This window comes from Vigna umbellata, chromosome 5 (genome assembly GCF_029865625.1).
Source record: "Vigna umbellata cultivar VRB3 chromosome 5, Vumbellata_1.0, whole genome shotgun sequence".
Classification (NCBI taxonomy): Eukaryota; Viridiplantae; Streptophyta; class Magnoliopsida; order Fabales; family Fabaceae; genus Vigna; species Vigna umbellata.
In genome coordinates, this window is record NC_142169.1 from 57,697,931 (window position 1) to 57,716,206 (window position 18,276).

General features: G+C 32.9%; 1 protein-coding gene and 1 pseudogene across 1 annotated transcript; both read right to left on the minus strand.

Annotated features, from left to right (window-relative positions):
- Positions 1–4,887: 4,887 nt before the first annotated feature.
- On the minus strand, positions 4,888–5,676 carry LOC148198713 (secreted RxLR effector protein 161 pseudogene; annotated as a pseudogene).
- Positions 5,677–14,918: 9,242 nt separating this feature from the next.
- On the minus strand, positions 14,919–16,004 carry LOC148198714 (EPIDERMAL PATTERNING FACTOR-like protein 6). The gene is made up of 3 exons (XM_088114929.1): positions 15,881–16,004; positions 15,736–15,782; positions 14,919–15,181 (listed from the first exon to the last, which is right to left on the minus strand). The coding sequence occupies exons 1-3, from the start codon at positions 15,978–15,980 to the stop codon at positions 14,936–14,938; spliced, it is 393 nt and encodes a 130-aa protein (XP_087971055.1). The 5' UTR covers positions 15,981–16,004; the 3' UTR covers positions 14,919–14,935.
- Between the last annotated feature and the right edge of the window lie 2,272 nt (positions 16,005–18,276).

Genomic DNA, 18,276 nt, shown 5'->3' on the forward strand with positions numbered 1-18,276 from the left:
GCTGTTGCGCTCCCTCGCAGCCCTCTGCCTCCGTCGTCGCGCCTCCACCTTCGCCTCCGTCGACGTAACCTAAAACCTAGACGAAGGGAAGGTTCTGCATCCAACCTCTCCTTCAACGCCGCCACTCCGTTATAGTCGCCCAAAGTCCATGGATGCATCCAACCTACTCCCGTGGAAGCCTATTCCTCTGTCTTCGCCCCCAAAGCCCATGGCTGCATCCTCATCTTGACCCGTCCCACCCCCAAACCCGTCACGCCTCCCACCCCGCAACCCCAACCCCACCACAAATCGCCACCCAATTCGATCCATTAAACCCAGGACCAGTCGGAACCGCCATCGGACGCGATCTCACTCCGCCACCGGACGCGATCTCGCTCCGTCCCCTCAGTCGAATTGGCACCGCTTCCTCGTTCTCGTCTCTCCTTGTTCAATTTTTTTTTACTTGGACTGTGTATGAATGATTGGATTATTATGTGTTTTGCTGGATTAGAATTTTCATTGGCCTTTTCAGAGTTTTGCTACTGGTTCATGAGAGGCGTTGCGGATCTTGAGAGGCTCCTTGCGGTTCTTGAGGGCGTTGGATTTGGCCTTCTTACGGTTCCCGTCGAGGGCAGGGAGGGGGATCCAGCGGAAAAAGTTGCGACGGTGTTTTCGGCGGAGTTCTTTGAGCTTGGGATTTGGGTTTGAGGGTTTGGGTTTGAGGGTGAAGTGCCATCGAAGGAAGAAGGGAAAAGTGCTACCTTGCTTACTGACCGGAGAACTGAACAGCGTGAGAAACAACTTTTCAGAGAGAAAATCCAAAAAAAAGTAGCCACTCTACTGCCTCGGTTCAGAAGGAACCAAGGCGAAAAATCCTTTAAAAAAAAAACCTACTGATTCGGTTAACTGTGAACTGAGGCGAAATCCTACCCTTTTTTTGCCTCGGTTATGAATCGATGTCAAAAGCCTATCCTTTTTTACCTCGCCTGTGTATACATCGATTCAAAAACCGCTGTCTACGTGCGAAAATACTGCTGTCATTTTCGTCAACTTACTACTGACTCATAGGAACATCAATGAGTCTTCAAATTTTGTCTGAGGACGGGGAAACACGTTGCTTTAAACCTAATAACATGGTTTTCGTACACTTCATAATTTGGATCATTATAATCTCCTCTTTCTCATAATTTGTTTTACTTTTATATGTTTCTCGATTTTCGGATATTTTTGTTTACACCTTTTGACAAATGTAAATATTTTAACATTAATTTATGGATAAAGTTAATTTAAATATGACTCTCTCTTTTTTTTTTCATTTCGTTAATAATTTAAAATTTTTGTTTTTGATTTAAAAGTAATTATCATACATAATATCAAACTTTGCGACTCCTAGCTAGATTGTCATTAATATTTAAATCAACTAATTTAATCATTAATGATTCATATTGTAATTATTAGCAAGCAAATCTGGTATACCAAAACCGATCAGATCTTAATTCTATGATGTGCATCTTGATTATTAAAGTCACACTATATCTGTAACACTCTGTTTAATTTATGTGAAAAAGGAATAATAACTACATAGCTTGCTTTTAAGGTTAATAAGATAGCAAGTAATATATTTTACTAACTTATAAACTAAACTAATAACGCATGGGGTAAAATATATATATATATATATATATATATATATATATATATATATATATATATATATATATATATATTGGTTACTTCGAAATTTTTTACATTTGATTGTTGTTCTTTTAAAACTTTGTCCATTTTTTATTTCTAATTTGATTTCACTTTGCTTATGTGCCACTTGCATATATAGCTAATGATTTTAGGATTTTCTTTGCTACAATAATTGTTGTTTATGTTGCCCTATTTGAATGAAAGGTAGATGCATGAATACATTGTGCTTGCTAATTAGCAGACAAGCATGAAGCAGCACAGTGCATGCAAATGCAATTGGCGTAAATCAAGCAAATTAAGACAGCTACTCGTTAATAATGTCAATTAATTTGGAGAACATGCATGCATCGAAAAATTTAGAATTTTTAATTTTATTACTAAGTGGATTTAGTGTTACAAAAATAATTTAAATATGTAATTTAACTTGTAATAATTATGTAAAAATGTGATGTAGGATAGATTTCGTTAGAGATCTCACATCATTATAAATAAAACAAATTTATATATAACAGAATGCAAATATCATCATACAAGTCAATTTTATATAAGATTGAAATAGAGTGACACATTTTAGGTTTAATACCCAATTTTGTCTTCAATTTGTTTGGGAAATCTCAATTTAGTCTCTCGTTAGAAAAGTAATTGAAATAAATCCTTACTTGGAAATTTGTGAGTCAAGTTAGTCCCTTCCGTTAAATATAAGCAAACGGAGTTAATGGGATGATAATGTGGCGTGGTTACGTGTCAAAATGTAATTGTGTGCGTGCTTACGTGTCGGTGAATTAGAGAAATTGAGTTTTATTAGAAATTGGGGATAAATTGATTTAGGGGTGAATTGTGGCAGATTAGGGCATTTTGGTTTGTGCGAAAGAAGAGAGAGTTGTTATCGCGAGAATCATTAACGTGAAGACAGAGATCGTGTAGACATCGTTCTAGAGGGGATTTGGACGCGCATTCGCGGAGATCGTGTTGGTGGGGTAAATTACGAAAAACAGCATTCGAAGGTGCATTTATGGTAGGTTTTGTTTAATGTTTGGTTGCTTTCGGTGTGGTCCCCCCATAAATTTTGATTTTTGTATGGTATGTCTTTTTAGTGTCCCCCATTTTCGGTGCATTTGCTTTGTTTCTGTTGCGACATTGTGGTTGTGGTCCCCCTTGATAGTGTGTGGTATTGTGTTGCGCCATTTGCTTTGTTTATTGTGGTAAATGTTCTTTTGCTTTGTTTGACTTGTTTATGGTCTGTATAGTGGTATATTTATGATTTGTTTTTTGCTTAGATAACATTTGGGTTAAGGGTTAAACACAAATTAACTGTGAACAATTTTTATATTAGATAATATGGCCAACTCAGACATTGAAGTCATGTTTCACCATGGGGGAAATTTGAGAATAATGAGACATTCAAATGCCACTATGGTCAAACCACAACTTTAAAAGTAGACCTTGATCAAACAATATGAGAAACATACATTAGAATGAGAATCGATGAGATTTGATATGTTGAATAATTTAAATTAATTCCTTTGCAAATGATGATGTACAATTGATAAATAGTACTTTAGTATAGATGAAAGTATTGAATGGATATTGTATATGAAATTGTTACCCATATGAAATTTGTATAAATGTTCTTATAAGAGAGATGACTTATAGAAATTGTTGAATGAGTGTGATCTTGATGATGATGTAATAAATCGATGATCTTGGGTTTGAATTATTTGTATATCTTTAATGTGCATTGCAATTGTACTTACAATCATTATATATTTTTTTATACTTATAGCCTAAGGAGATTAAGAGCATAAACAAATTTAAGTAAAACTTGATTGGTATGTAGAATGTATTTTGAAAGACATATTGTTTTAGGAATTGTGTAAATGGTAGTTAATGGTTAGGGAGATAAAAATGATCTAAAGTTAGATAAGACACTTAATTTGCACTAAAACTAGTTTTTTGTTGCATCACCTTTGAGCGCTAAGTAAGCTTCGTCAGATATTACTTTAAAAATTTGCAAACAAAGGTGTCAAAAGAATCTTACTGTTGGATGATACCTAGTTGGGTGACACTTGAATACTATCGAACACGGGCGAAATAATAAGTCCATGACTTTGTGGCGTTGAACAACAGTTGCTAACGCTAGATGATAACTCTATAAGACCTTTTAATACTATATGTAATTTATATTTTTTATAAATAATTTTCTTTGCATGATTAAAATGAGTCAAGACGGTTTATATGAAAAGATGCTTAATGCAATTATTTTAAAAAACGTTTATTTATTGCTCATTACTTTATATCCATTTATGATTGATCCAAATGAAATTTGATTAATCTGAATATTTGTAAGCAAATCTTTAATTTTCAATTAAATGAAAACAACACACACAGGATCTTGAATTTTCATGATACTCACAATTTCCATAATACACAGTAAAAGAGAACTAACCTGGATTCATTGTGCACTTCTTCCTGTCTCTTCCTGTCAAATGTTCTCTCTCCTCTTACTCCTCTTTAATGCCTTCTGGATGATATAGAAGTTGTAGGATGGTTTTCTCTGTCAGTTTCTCTTCTTTCCTGAGAACGTTACGTTCTCTATATCTCTTCAGAAACTTAATGTGTCAACAGAACTAAAACTTTTCCCTCTTTTATGATATTTTAATTAACTTTAATAAAATACCAAAATGCCCTTTTAGAGTGAGAAGAGAGGGATTAATTTTAATAATTCTAAAATAATCCCAATAACTTTAATACCTTATATTCTAATAATCATCACATTAGAATCCTTACATCAAAGTTATACTTTAAATTACATGAACCAATGTAAATTATTAATATAATTTAACATTCTCCCACTTGGTTCATGTGATGACTTGAAGATCTAAAATAAACTTTAAGTGCGCACTATTCATTAGAATTATCAAGTCATCATCCTTATATGAATTGAAATAATCGGATCATGGCGGGCAAAAGTCATGATCGACAAGATTCCTTCCATGTATCACATAATCAAAACAACTCAACATAACTTTAATCAATCTTATAACTTTCATGTCTCTAAAGGAGACCTATCATGTCACCACAATCAATAATACATGTATATAATTTAATGTGGATAACAATAGAATAAAGAGAAACATAACTTTAATTGAATTCACAAGTGTCATGACAGTACAAGCATATAACTATACATATCTATATAGATAGATAACAACATCATGTTAACATTGACTTATCCATAATGCCCATACTTTCAACATGGCCAATAAAAGTTTTGGGCGGTAGTCCTTTAGTTAACGGATCTGCTATCATCAAATCCGTACCAATATGCTCAATCAACACTCTATGTTTCTGCACTTCTTCTTTGACCGACAAGTACTTCAAATCCATGTGTTTAGCACCCTTTGAGTACTTATCATTTTTAGAGAAGAAGACGGCTGCGGAATTATCACAATAAATCCTTATCGGCCTAGCTATACTGTCAATAATACCAAGCCTCGATACAAAGTTCCGCAACCACAAAGCATGAACTGTGGCCTCAAAGCATGCCACGAATTCAGCCTCCATGGTGGAAGTAGCAATGACTGATTGTTTTGCACTTTTCCAAGAAATTGCTCCTCCAGCCAAAAGATAGACATACCCAAATGTGGATTTTCTTGAATCCACACACCCAGCATAGTCTGAATCCGAATAGCCAATCACTTCGAGATGATCTGACTTTCTATAAGTGAGCATGTATTCTTTGGTACCTTGTAAGTACCTAAGAACTTTCTTTGCAGCTTTCCAGTGATCCATTCCGGGATTACTTTGATATCGGCCTAACATTCCAACAGCAAAACTGATATCTGGCCGAGTACAAGTTTGAGCATACATCAAACTCCCAACCACTGACGCATAAGGAATAGACTCCATGGCCTTTCGTTCCAAATCATTCTTGGGACATTGCATTTGACTAAACTTGTCTCCTTTCTGAATTGGAACTATTCCAGGAGAACATTTTTCCATTCTGAATCTCTCTAACACTTTATTAATATAGCCTTTTTGAGACAAACTTAACAATCCTTGTGATCTATCACGGAATATTTCTATTCCTATCACATAAGATGCCTCATTCATATCTTTCATTTCAAAGTTGTTAGAGAGAAACTTCTTTACATCATGTAACATACCAATATCATTAGTAGCAAGAAGAATGTCATCAACATATAGAACCAATATTACAAACTTACTCCCACTGATCTTCATATATATACACCGGTCAACGGTGTTCTCTACAAAACCATATGAAGTTATGATATCATTAAATTTTAGATACCATTGACGGGAAGCTTGTTTTAGTCCATATATTGATTTCTTTAATTTACACACTAGATCTTCTTTTCCTGTTATGGTGAAACCTTCTGGTTGGTCCATATAAACTTCCTCTTCTAAGTCACCATTCAGAAAGGCGGTCTTTACATCCATTTGGTGAAGCTCTAAATCATAATGAGCCACCAAAGCCAAAACAATTCTCAAAGAGTCCTTCTTAGAAACAGGAGAGAAGGTCTCTTTGTAGTCAATGCCTTCCTTTTGAGTGAAACCTTTGGCGACTAATCTAGCTTTATACCTTTCAATATTGCCTTTTGAGTCATGTTTAGTCTTAAAGACCCATTTACAACCGACTCTTTTTGAACCCTTAGGCAATTCAACTAGATCCCATACTTTATTGTCATCCATTGATTTCAACTCTTCTTTCATAGCATTCAACCAATTCTCTGAATTATTACTTTCCATGGCTTGTCTGAAAGAGACTGGATCCTCATCAATGCTTAAGTCACATTCATGATCAACAGAGTAAACCACATAATCATTCGAAATAGCAGGTCTCTTCTCCCTTACAGACCTTCTTAATGCTGCTTCTTGTGGTTCCTCTATCAATTGCTCATTTATGACTTGCTCATTGTCAACTGGCTCAACATTTATACGTTCATTTTGTGGGATTGGAACATTAATTTGTTGTCTCTGCTTGTTGTGTGACTGTGATACAACAAGAGGGATAACAACTTCAGAAGAGACATTAGACGTAGAAACACTATCAGTATGCTCTTGAATGTCCACTATTCGTGATTCCTCACTCCCACTAAATTGACCATTTTCAATGAACCGAGCATTTCCAGACTCAACTATTCTTGTACTATGGTTAGGGCAATAAAATCTATATCCCTTTGACTTTTCAGGATAACCGATAAAGTAACCACTAATGGTTCTTGCATCAAGTTTCTTTTCATGCGGATTGTATAACCTTACTTCTGCTGGACAACCCCAAACATGAAGATGTCTTAAACTGGGTTTCCTTCCAGTCCATAGTTCATAAGGAGTTTTAGAAACTGCTTTGCTAGGAACCCTGTTAACCAGATATACAGCAGTCTTTAATGAATACATCCACAAAGATAAAGGGATATTACTATGACTTAACATACTCCTAACCATATCCATAAGAGTACGATTCCGCCTTTCTGCTACACCATTTTGTTGTGGTGTACCGGGCATTGTATACTGTGCACATATACCCCGACTTTCAAGGTACTTTGCAAATGGACCTGGACATTGTCCACTCTCATCAGTTTTACCATAATATTCACCACCTCTATCAGATCTCACCACTTTTACTTTTCTATCTAATTGCCTTTCCACCTCATTTATGAACACCTCAAGGGCATTCACTGATTGAGATTTTTCATGTAATAGATATATATAACAATAACGTGAGAAATCATCAATAAAGGAGATAAAATATTTTTCACCACTCCAGGATTTAATGTCAAAAGGACCACAAATATCAGTGTGTATTAACTCAAGAAGTTGACTGCTTCTTGTGGCGGGATTCTTTGATATGTGTTTTGTTTGTTTACCCTTAATACAATCAATACATACATCCCAGTCATCAAAATCCAATTGAGGTAAAATTTCACTCTTTACTAACCTCAACATCCTTTCTTTGGATATGTGACCCAATCTTTTATGCCATAAGAAAGCAGAACATTCCTTTCCTGCACTAGAATTTCTATCAACAACATGTTCAACATTAAACAGGGATTCAGAAAAATTAACATCAAGATTTAAACGGTATAAACCATCCAATAATGTACCAGAACCATAATAGTACGAAAGTTTATACAAATGAAAAATACCATTTTCAATCCTAAAGTTAAAACCTAAACAATCCAACTTTGCAACAGAAATCAAATTCCTAGCACAACCAGGAACATAGAGACACTTTTCAAGATTCAGACAATAGCCAGTGTCTAGAATCAATCTGTAAGTCCCAATTCCTTCTATTCGTGCCTTCATTCTGTTCCCCATATATAAATACTTTTCAGTTCCTTTTATGGGCTGGATTGAAAGGAATCCCTGCATAATATTAGAAACATGAGTAGTAGCTCCAGAATCCAACCACCAGGTATTATTAGGCACTTCAACTATATTTGCTTCAAAACTTACAGAAACATAAAAAGTACCTTTCTTTTCGAACCAAGATTTTCTTTTCGGACAATCTTTCTTGAAGTGACCTACTTTCTTGCAAAAGAAACATTTCTGGTCCTTCTGGATACCGCCCTTATTCACTTTCATTGGGGCTTTGTCCTTCTTGTTCTTCTTTCCTGATTTACCTTTACTGAAGCTAGCACCTTCATGAGTTGTGAGATGGATAGAATGATCTCTCATTTTCTTTAATCTCCCTTCCTCTTGAACCAACATGGCTTTGATTTCTTGGAAGTTCCACTTATCCTTAATAGTGTTATAATTCACTTGGAACTGGCCAAATTCATGAGGAAGAGAGTTCATGATGAACTGTACTAGAAAAGACTCATTCACCTCCATTCCCATTGACTTCAATCTTGCTGCTATATTAGCCATTCCAGTTACATGTTCATGTATGGGCTGTGACCAGTCAAACTTTTTGGTAGTCAGCTCGCTCATAAGAGTTCCTACAATAGACTTGTCAGTTATGTCTGATTGTGAATACTCCTTGATCATTTTCATGAATTCCTTTGCGTTTTCCGTTTTGGGCATGGAAGGCTTTACGTTCTCTGCCATAGACATGCGCATCAAGTTTAATGACAACCTGTTAGACCTATGCCAAGCCTCATAAAGAGACTTTTCGTCACTTGTACTGGTCTCTGTAATGGCTGCGGGCATTTCATCCATCATAATAGCCATATCCAAGTCTAGAACACCCAGTTGGAACTGGATTTGTTCTGACCAATCGGCATAATTGAGCCCATTAAACTTGACGACATTGTTGCTCAAACCTGCTAAATTCATGTAAGCTGGAAATAATACAGAAGCTCATACATTAATGCTTTGATTAAATTTAATGGATTCAAACAAATTACTACACTAGTCATACATTCAAGTTCACCTTTGGGTGACACTTAAACTGATAGGTAGTCAATAAAGTCATTCATTTAAGTTCACCTTTGGGTGATTCTTAAACTGACAAATTCCATATATATACTTTAATAAACAATCAATCATACTTGAGACTATATGTATGCTATCTTTGGATATACAAACATATACTAAGTACATGAAATGTTTCACTTTAATGTCATCAATTATAAACCATGGTTCACCTTTGGGTAATCCATAACATCCTTACATCAATGACTAATTACTCTCCGAAATTCAACATAATTGAATTTCCTTCTTCCAAAACATATAATTCATAAAACAAAATTATATCATGCATGTCAGTAAATGTACTTTTCAAATTAAAAGTATTTGAAACTTTAAACTTTTAATTCACAATTAATTTGCATTCAATGCATAACAATGTTAAAATATACATGAGCACAAGAACACTGCCGCAACAATAAAGTTGCTTTAATGCAACAATGAATAAAATAAAAAAATTGCAAGGGATTGAATTTTCTTTTATGCAGGTTTTATTTGGTTACTGCACACGAAATTTCAATTTTGGCATAAAGCAACTTTAATGAACTTTAATTTTATGCACAGATCAAAATCACATCAATGTGATAATCAAATAACTTGCTGCTTCCATAATGAAATTCACGTTCAACAGTAAAGTTGCTTCCAAATAGAATTCCACAATACAATCAAATCACGTGCAATACTTTAATGGAAGTATAAAAATAAATAAAATTGGCTTTCAGGGTGCGAATTCAAATGCTTGCAGATTTCATAATTCACGTACAGTGAATTCAATTCACTTCCATCAAAAATTTTTTCACTTCTCGGCATAAAGCCATTTTTAAAGTTGCACGGATCGAATTCACTGACAATCAAATTAAAAACTTACGGCTTCCGAGATTCACACATTACATTACAGTGAATTTAATTTTCATGCCAACAAATATAAAATCCCTAAATTTTATAATTCAAAAATTAGGGTTTTAAAATTTGGAAATATTACCATTCAAGAAGAATCATAAAATTCAGAACTGTGCTCTGATACCACTTGTAAGCAAATCTTTAATTTTCAATTAAATGAAAACAACACACACAGGATCTTGAATTTTCATGATACTCACAATTTCCATAATACACAGTAAAAGAGAACTAACCTGGATTCATTGTGCACTTCTTCCTGTCTCTTCCTGTCAAATGTTCTCTCTCCTCTTACTCCTCTTTAATGCCTTCTGGATGATATAGAAGTTGTAGGATGGTTTTCTCTGTCAGTTTCTCTTCTTTCCTGAGAACGTTACGTTCTCTATATCTCTTCAGAAACTTAATGTGTCAACAGAACTAAAACTTTTCCCTCTTTTATGATATTTTAATTAACTTTAATAAAATACCAAAATGCCCTTTTAGAGTGAGAAGAGAGGGATTAATTTTAATAATTCTAAAATAATCCCAATAACTTTAATACCTTATATTCTAATAATCATCACATTAGAATCCTTACATCAAAGTTATACTTTAAATTACATGAACCAATGTAAATTATTAATATAATTTAACATGATTATATGGTATTGTATGATTATATTGTATTGTGTATATATACTAAATATTTAAATAGTTCACTTTTCGTAGAATTGTTGTTTTTCCAATTTACTTAATACATAAGTAGAAAATGTTACAAAATTAGTAAACAACTTTGGACGTAGATAGACAATTAGTTTTACTCTCTTTTTTTTCATTTAAATAATAGGGTGAAAATTTTATCCCAAATAAATAAGAAAAAAAAGCTAGTGCCCATTTTTCTTAAAAATGTTTTCGATTTTCATTTGTATTCTCCTTTTTTCTGAAAGTAGTTTCATTTTCAACTCATTCATGGACGCGTAGGGCTGAAATTGTTGAACTAAGTAAGTGTATAATTAATTTTATTTAAATTAATTTCCACATCATTTTCCCTTTTTCACTTTATTCACTTTGTTATCATTGCAAATACCTATTTCTATCTGGTAACATGTTGAATGGGTTACGGATAATGTTTTTGTAGCAATAATTTAAGTGTTGTCTAACAATCAACTCCTGAAAGAATAAGGTCCACCAGTAAAACCTGACTTAGAATGCACCTCAAATTAACGTTATATTCAGAGACGTACACGAATCAATTAGATGAAGAATATAGTTATAGTAATAGATAGGTGATGCTGATGAATCCTTCAAGCAATTAGTGATGGCATTATTGAAAAGAGATTTTACACATGCACTGCTACATACACGTGTTGCAACTAAAAAAAGTGAAAGACCGACATGCACACTATTTGTTTTATACATTTGTCTTTGTCTTAATCCAAAACAATGTCTTTGTCAAGCGTCCGTCCAAATGAAGAAGTTTCAACCCAGAAGCTACCATGAACATGATCATGGCCGTGTTGCTTTTCAAAAGAACAAGGCAAAAACTGTATTTGAGCATGGTTTTTTATTATATCTAACACAATCTTATAAATTGTAATAGTAATATTTCTGTATACATTATAGTTATTTTTAGTATATTAGATATTTCTGAATAATATATCAATAGTCTTACAATAAATGACATAACAAGTTAGAATACAAATTCTGATCTCATAATATAAATGAATTTATACTTATAAAATGAATAAAGTTGATAGAATATATTATTTAGTGAAACAACTTTTTTGATTTATTGTCTAACTTCTTTAAGATAAATATTTTAAATAAATTATGCTATATATTATTATGAACTTTAATTTTTTAACTATCTTCCCTCTTCAATGTTTATTAATCATTTATCATTATATAAAATTGTATTAAAATAAAGAAACGAGGTGCCATCATCCATTATCGCTCTAGTCACATACGTTGAATTGAATCATTTGAAGCTTCCCTGCCACTACCAAAACGTCTTCTAATATCCCAACTAAATACCCTCAAAGACGGACATTGGTGTCCAACCTATCCATCGAACTTTCCAATGATGAGGTTGCTTTTAACGGGTCTAAAATATGTTGAAACCGCCCACGAGATTCATGTTGTAGGAGATATAATGTTGGTTGCAAAACCAATAACTAATGCACAGATCCTAATTTAAAATATTATTATTTCTCAAAGGACATGTACACACTCCATTGTAACTCAATTAGATCACAAAGTTCATATAATCACAAAAAAATTTGTTTGGTATTTTCATTAAATAGTTGGTGTATAAGGAATTTACATTTTGTTAAGATTAGAGTTCATCCACTTCATTCTCATACATTAACAAACACCTCAATTTCATATTCAAGTCAAAATCAATTCACCAAAATACTCAAATCTTATACCTAGTGACTTTGATCCTACAATAACTCATCAAGTTCCAATCCCTTGAATTCTCATAAAACAATCATGCATTAGGTTTAAAAGTCTTAAGATTACTAATGAGTCATGTTCTATCCCTAGATACAAGCTCCATTAGGTATTCAATCATATTTCCTAACATATCAAGAACCATAAATCAAGTCAAAAACAAGCATTAAGCATGAACATTAGATACTAACATGAATTAGAAAGACATATATCATTAACAACACAAAATTATACGAGAGTTTCATGTTTTACAACTAATATCGACAAATAAGAATAACCTTCCATGGTGGAGAACTTAGGATTCGACAAATTGAAGAGATATGGAAGAAATGGAAACCAATGAAAAGATGCAAGCCCTCTCCCAAGGTACTTGACAGCTGCTCCATGCTCTAATTGTTCCTCCCATTTGCATCAACACCTCCAATTCGTGGTCCATCTTCCTCTTTAACCCCAAAAGGGGAAAAACCACCATGGATGAAGGAGGAAACCAAAGGAAGAGAGGAAGAGCTTCCTAACACTCCAAACAGCCTCCAAAGCCTCACATAAGCACCCTAGATAATTCTATTCATGTAAGAATGAGGAATTATGAAAACACTCGTGAAAACATGATTACATATCAACTTTCGCTTATCAGGGCTAGTAAACTCCTCAACCGGCTTCATTCTCGCCTAGTGGGGCCTAAAAATCGATCCTCTCTAACTTGTAACTTGTTGAATGAGCCATATTTTCACCCAACATCTCGAATATTACATTTTATGCTATCAAACTCATTCATCAGGCCAGCCAGCTAACCCAATGAGTCAGTCTGCACCCAATGGTAACTTTTTGGTCGTTTGGGGCGGTCCATGGCAATATAACCCTACAAGTGAGTCTTTTTTATGTTTTTAGCCATGGGTGCAATTTTGGAGCCCCTAAAGTGGGTATTTAATTAAAAATAATTCTTTCTTGTCCAGTCATGCTTTCTTGAGTTCCAACTTGTTTTCCTCCACTAAAATTGTGTTCTTATTTTCTGATTTTACACACTCAAAGAGAGATTAGCAATAAAACAAACAAATACTAACTAAAACACAAGAACAACCCTACCAACATCGTTGCATTGGAGACCATCACCACAATTGTCACTGATACATGGTAAGGCAGTGCCACAATACATATAGTCGGTGTTAGTGTCACATGATAATCTTAGTGCCACAAATCAATATTAGTTTCATGTGTTAGTGTTTGTATTAGTGTCAATGAGTTTTTTATATTTAATTTGGTTTCTATATTTATTTATTTATACTCGATTGAGTCTCAATCTCATTTAAAATCGTACGATATTAATCATGTCCACAATATAGAAATTGTTAAATATCAACTTACACTAACTTAAATATTAATTGAATTGAGTTTACTTTTTAATAAAAAATAATAAATAAATATTTTACAAAAATTTGGTAGAAAATATTATTTATTTTATAAAATTGTAAATGTAGAGTAAAATTTTTATTGTATTTTTAAATTTTAATGTTTGAAAAAATTATTATTTTTTTCTTTTATTATCTTATTTATAAATTTAATTTCTAATATTACTAAAAAACATAAAATTTAAACTAAATTATGAATATATTGTATATCTTTTAACTTAATTCGGATAATTAAATCAATTTTATAAATTTTGTCATTTATTTATTTTTATTGATAAAGTAAATATAATTCAACTAATTCTTAAATAAGTTAGTGGCTAGTTAACTTGAACAAATTGAACAAATCATATATTTTGGATAAAAACAACATTGCTTAATTTTAAACAAATTTATGATTAAAAATAAATATATAAAAATTAAATTAAATACAAGAAATATCAATATATAACATTGATGCTAATTCTAACTGTTGACACTGACACATATATTAATCCTTTCATGTGATGCGACTCTAATACATTTTTTTTTAAAAACAAATCCAAAAAATTTTAAAAACAAATAAAAATATTAAAAACTAACATGTGACATTTACAACTACCATATTAATCTCAATTTATCCAAAGAAATAAAAAACGAATCAACGATTAGTAATTAAAGTTTATTTATTTGCTATGCCTTAAATTATAAGGAAAATGATACTTGAACAACCATTTTTGACAACATTTAGACACGCGCACACGTGTCAAAATCTGAGTGGTCCATTTTCATTTAATTTTTCCAACTGGACCACTCAAATTTTGACACGTGTGCGCGTGTCTAAATGTTGTCAAAAATGGTTGTTCAAGTGTCATTTTCCAAATTATAAAGTCAATAGAACCTGCACAGAATTACATAAACATTACGTATCAGGTACTTAGATATACAAGGCACTAAAGTAAACAGTTACTGAAAGAGTGAAAATAAAGTAAATTAAAATTTTGATAACAAAGCTAATAGTCGATATTATGCATGATAATTCAAGAACACATGAACTATTATTTTTATTTTTTTTTATCAACGTACAGTTACTGACTCTTTCTAAAATCATGGAAAATTCAAGGCATGTTCAACTTGTTACCACACTTGCACCTCCACGCTTCTGGATAGTACTCTGCAGTCACCGGAGTACCCGGCGGCACCGTCACATGCACCGGTCTGCAGGGTGTACAGTTGCCACACTTGGAGGTGCACAGCGGTGGTGATGACCCAGGTCCAACCAGAAACCTCCTTGACCAATCCGAGGAAATCTTTGCTTTGCTTTCAAACACAGTACCATGTCCAAAAATTCTCCCCTCATATTTCTGTTCAAAAACATAGTTACTCAGAAATTACTTGGTGTTCAATTACTAAAATTGCAACAAAAAAGGACACAGACACCATGGACCATACAAACAGAAATTTGAGTGTAACGTGTTTTCTCTAATCTCTAGTGGATGTGGCAAGTGGGACCAGAAGGATGCATGATCCTTATTAGCATGCATGAATACTGAATAGTCAGTGATCAATTCAGTGCACTGTGGACCCAATGAGGAAGCACATGGTCCACTGGCCCCTTGTGTTACTCAATCACAGTTGACTCATGTATCAGACGGCTCACATTTCGCAAAGGTTCCTGCACCCTGCAACTATTTTTTGCTGCATTAATTACATCTTCTGTGTTTGGGAGGGTAAAATGTTGGACACTTGAGAAAATGCTGTCAAGTTTTTTCACTTACAGAATTAGACTTACACTATTCTAGCTTAATCCCCATTAAGAAAACTCTAATGAGGAGTTAGATGGACTTAACATTATAATAAGGAACATGACTTCTATTGTGACAATATGGTAACGTTAATGGTAGGTGATGGTTTATACCTGATGATGTGCATGAGTTTTGGCCAACACGGGGCACTTGCTTGCATCTGCATTGGAGAAGGAAGGAAGTTGAAGTGAATTTAGTTTGATTTGAGGAAAAGTAAAGAAGGTGAGGGAAAAGTAGAAAGATTGTGGTTTTGCATACCTAAACATGCAATGGTGGTGCTGAAGATGAGAGACAGCATGAAGAAAAAGAAGTTTGTTTTGTTTATGAAGAAGTTGGCATATGATATCTTCGTCTCCATTACAACAAGAAGAAAGACCTCTGAATCGATGAACAAGACTTCGTTGGAGAGGTTGCAAAATATGCCTGACACTCTCTCTGACCTTTAAAGAATCTCTCTCCACTCTCAAACTACAAGCCACGGTTGTAGGGTTTACATGTACGTGCCATGCAAATGTGAAGCTAAACAAACACCTAAGTACCTAACACTTTAAACCATTTGTCTGATTTGTCTAGGGTTTAAAAACCATATATATGTATATATACATGACATGATGTAATTTAACACAGAATACACCAATGTAAAGACAAGACTGTTAAACTGAAATTTAATATCTATATACAGCTAACTGATAAGTTATTGTCTGTTAAACATAATGATTAGTTTTAATTTACAAGTAAAAGATGTAAGATTGAAGGAAGCATATTGAAAATGAGTGTTGGACAGTAGTGAATTACTGAATTAGGGTGATATAGGTACAATGTTGAAGTGTAGACATCAGACGTACGTTGGTGTAGAGAGAGAGAGAAGTAGAAGAAGAGAAAAAGTGGTGGATTGATCGAATGTGACAAAGGGTTGTGCAATGAGGTGGTGTGGGTTGTGGCAGAGGTGTTTGCGTTACACAAGACATGACAGATTAAAAGCAAACTAGTAAGAAAACATCCCAATCTATGCCAATCATAGCTTCATAGGCTATATACCATGTTTGGCAAACCAGACACTCAAATAATATTGTACCAAACACTAACACTCACACACCCTATAATTAATCACTCGTTTTACTTAAGTAAATCGTGTAAAGTTTCAATCTTTTGTGACAGAATTTGGATTTCAATAAACATCATTAAAAGTATATATGAATTATTTACACTTAAAAATATGAAGTTAATTGTTTTTTAATAATGATTGATTTGTATTAATATAATAAAAAATATTACTACTGGAACTTTTCATGTTTTAGGAATTAGAAAATTTGGGGAAGGATTTTACAAAAGATGATGAATATGTAATATTAAAAAGTAAAGTTAACTTTAAATTCTTTAACCCTTGTATCAATCTTATTACTAGAGTAAAATCAAAATGTATTCCCTGGCTTTCTTTTTTTTTTTTAATTACAAATATGTCATTTGTATAAGGAAACATAAGCATCATGAAAACATTTTGTTCTTTTTTTATGGACTAGATTATCTACTTTCCTTGACAGTGATGAAATTTGGATGAGACAACTTGTGGAGGTAATCATTTCATGTATTAAAAGATTTTTTTTTTATGAAAAAGTGTAAAAGGACTTTATCAATAGAAGCCCAGTTGGAGATTTTTGTAACAGGATTGTCTTGCATGCTTTTTTTTTGTGTGTGTTATTTATTATTATTTTTCCAACACACAGAAAGGAAGAACCATTCCATTCTTCCGCTGCTTTCTGCTCTCACAGCAATAATCTTTGTCCTCACTTTTACTTTCTTTTTTCCCTATGCCTTTCCCTGTGCAAAATCTATTTAACAACTCCATTTTTGAAATAATTGAAAAAATAATGAAATATTTTTATCTAAATAATTGTAATTTCGGTCCTGTATCTTTTTCATGTAACTTCAGTTTTCAAATTTAAAAAGTAATCATAGTTTTGTCTCAATTTTTAATTTTACAGATAATTTATTTTATTTTCATCTAATTGAACCTTAAAATAAACATGTGTTTAAGGTATCATATAAAAACAAATATTAAATATAAAAATAAAAAAGAAACATGTATAAATTAGAAAATTTGATTAAAATTATTTATCTTTTTTCTAATTTTGAAAGCTAAAATTGCAAAACAAGAACTTAAACCATGGATCAGAAATTACACTTTGAGTCATATTTTTACTTTAAAATTAAATGAATTGTTGGTCGTAATATTCATTATTCAGTTGAAAGTGATATCTGTAAGTGATGACTTAGTTATATAAATTGTGTCAAGTAAATTTCTTGAATCACTGTGATTTTAAGTCCACTAATAACTTTATACAATTTGAGAACTCAGACACATGTAATGTATGTAGCCAAGGTCGAAGAACAAGCTTTAAAATTAACATTGAGTTTGACCATAGCCAAAGGCTGAGAAGTTCATATGTTTGTTTTCCAGTGAAGCACATTATCTGGTTCTATTACACAGTCTTTCAGAGATCACATGTAGTGTTCCCTAACTTTCATTTGGTAGCAATTTGAAATCTATAACTTTTTTAAAACTAGGGTTTTCTGTTTTTTTTTTCTTTTTTTTTTACCTTTTGCTAACAATTAGCATAAGATTCACTAGCCAAGAACTTTGTCAACTCTACTTA

What these genes read in the sequence shown, in the direction of transcription:
- LOC148198714 (XM_088114929.1), bottom strand. Translation starts at nt 15,980, where the DNA reads ATGGAGACGAAGATATCATATGCCAACTTCTTCATAAACAAAACAAAC. An exon ending in CACCACCATTGCATGTTTAG is followed by an intron (nt 15,783 to 15,880) that starts GTATGCAAAACC and finishes TCTCCAATGCAG; the next exon opens with ATGCAAGCAAGTGCCCCGTG. An exon ending in AAACTCATGCACATCATCAG is followed by an intron (nt 15,182 to 15,735) that starts GTATAAACCATC and finishes GTTTTTGAACAG; the next exon opens with AAATATGAGGGGAGAATTTT.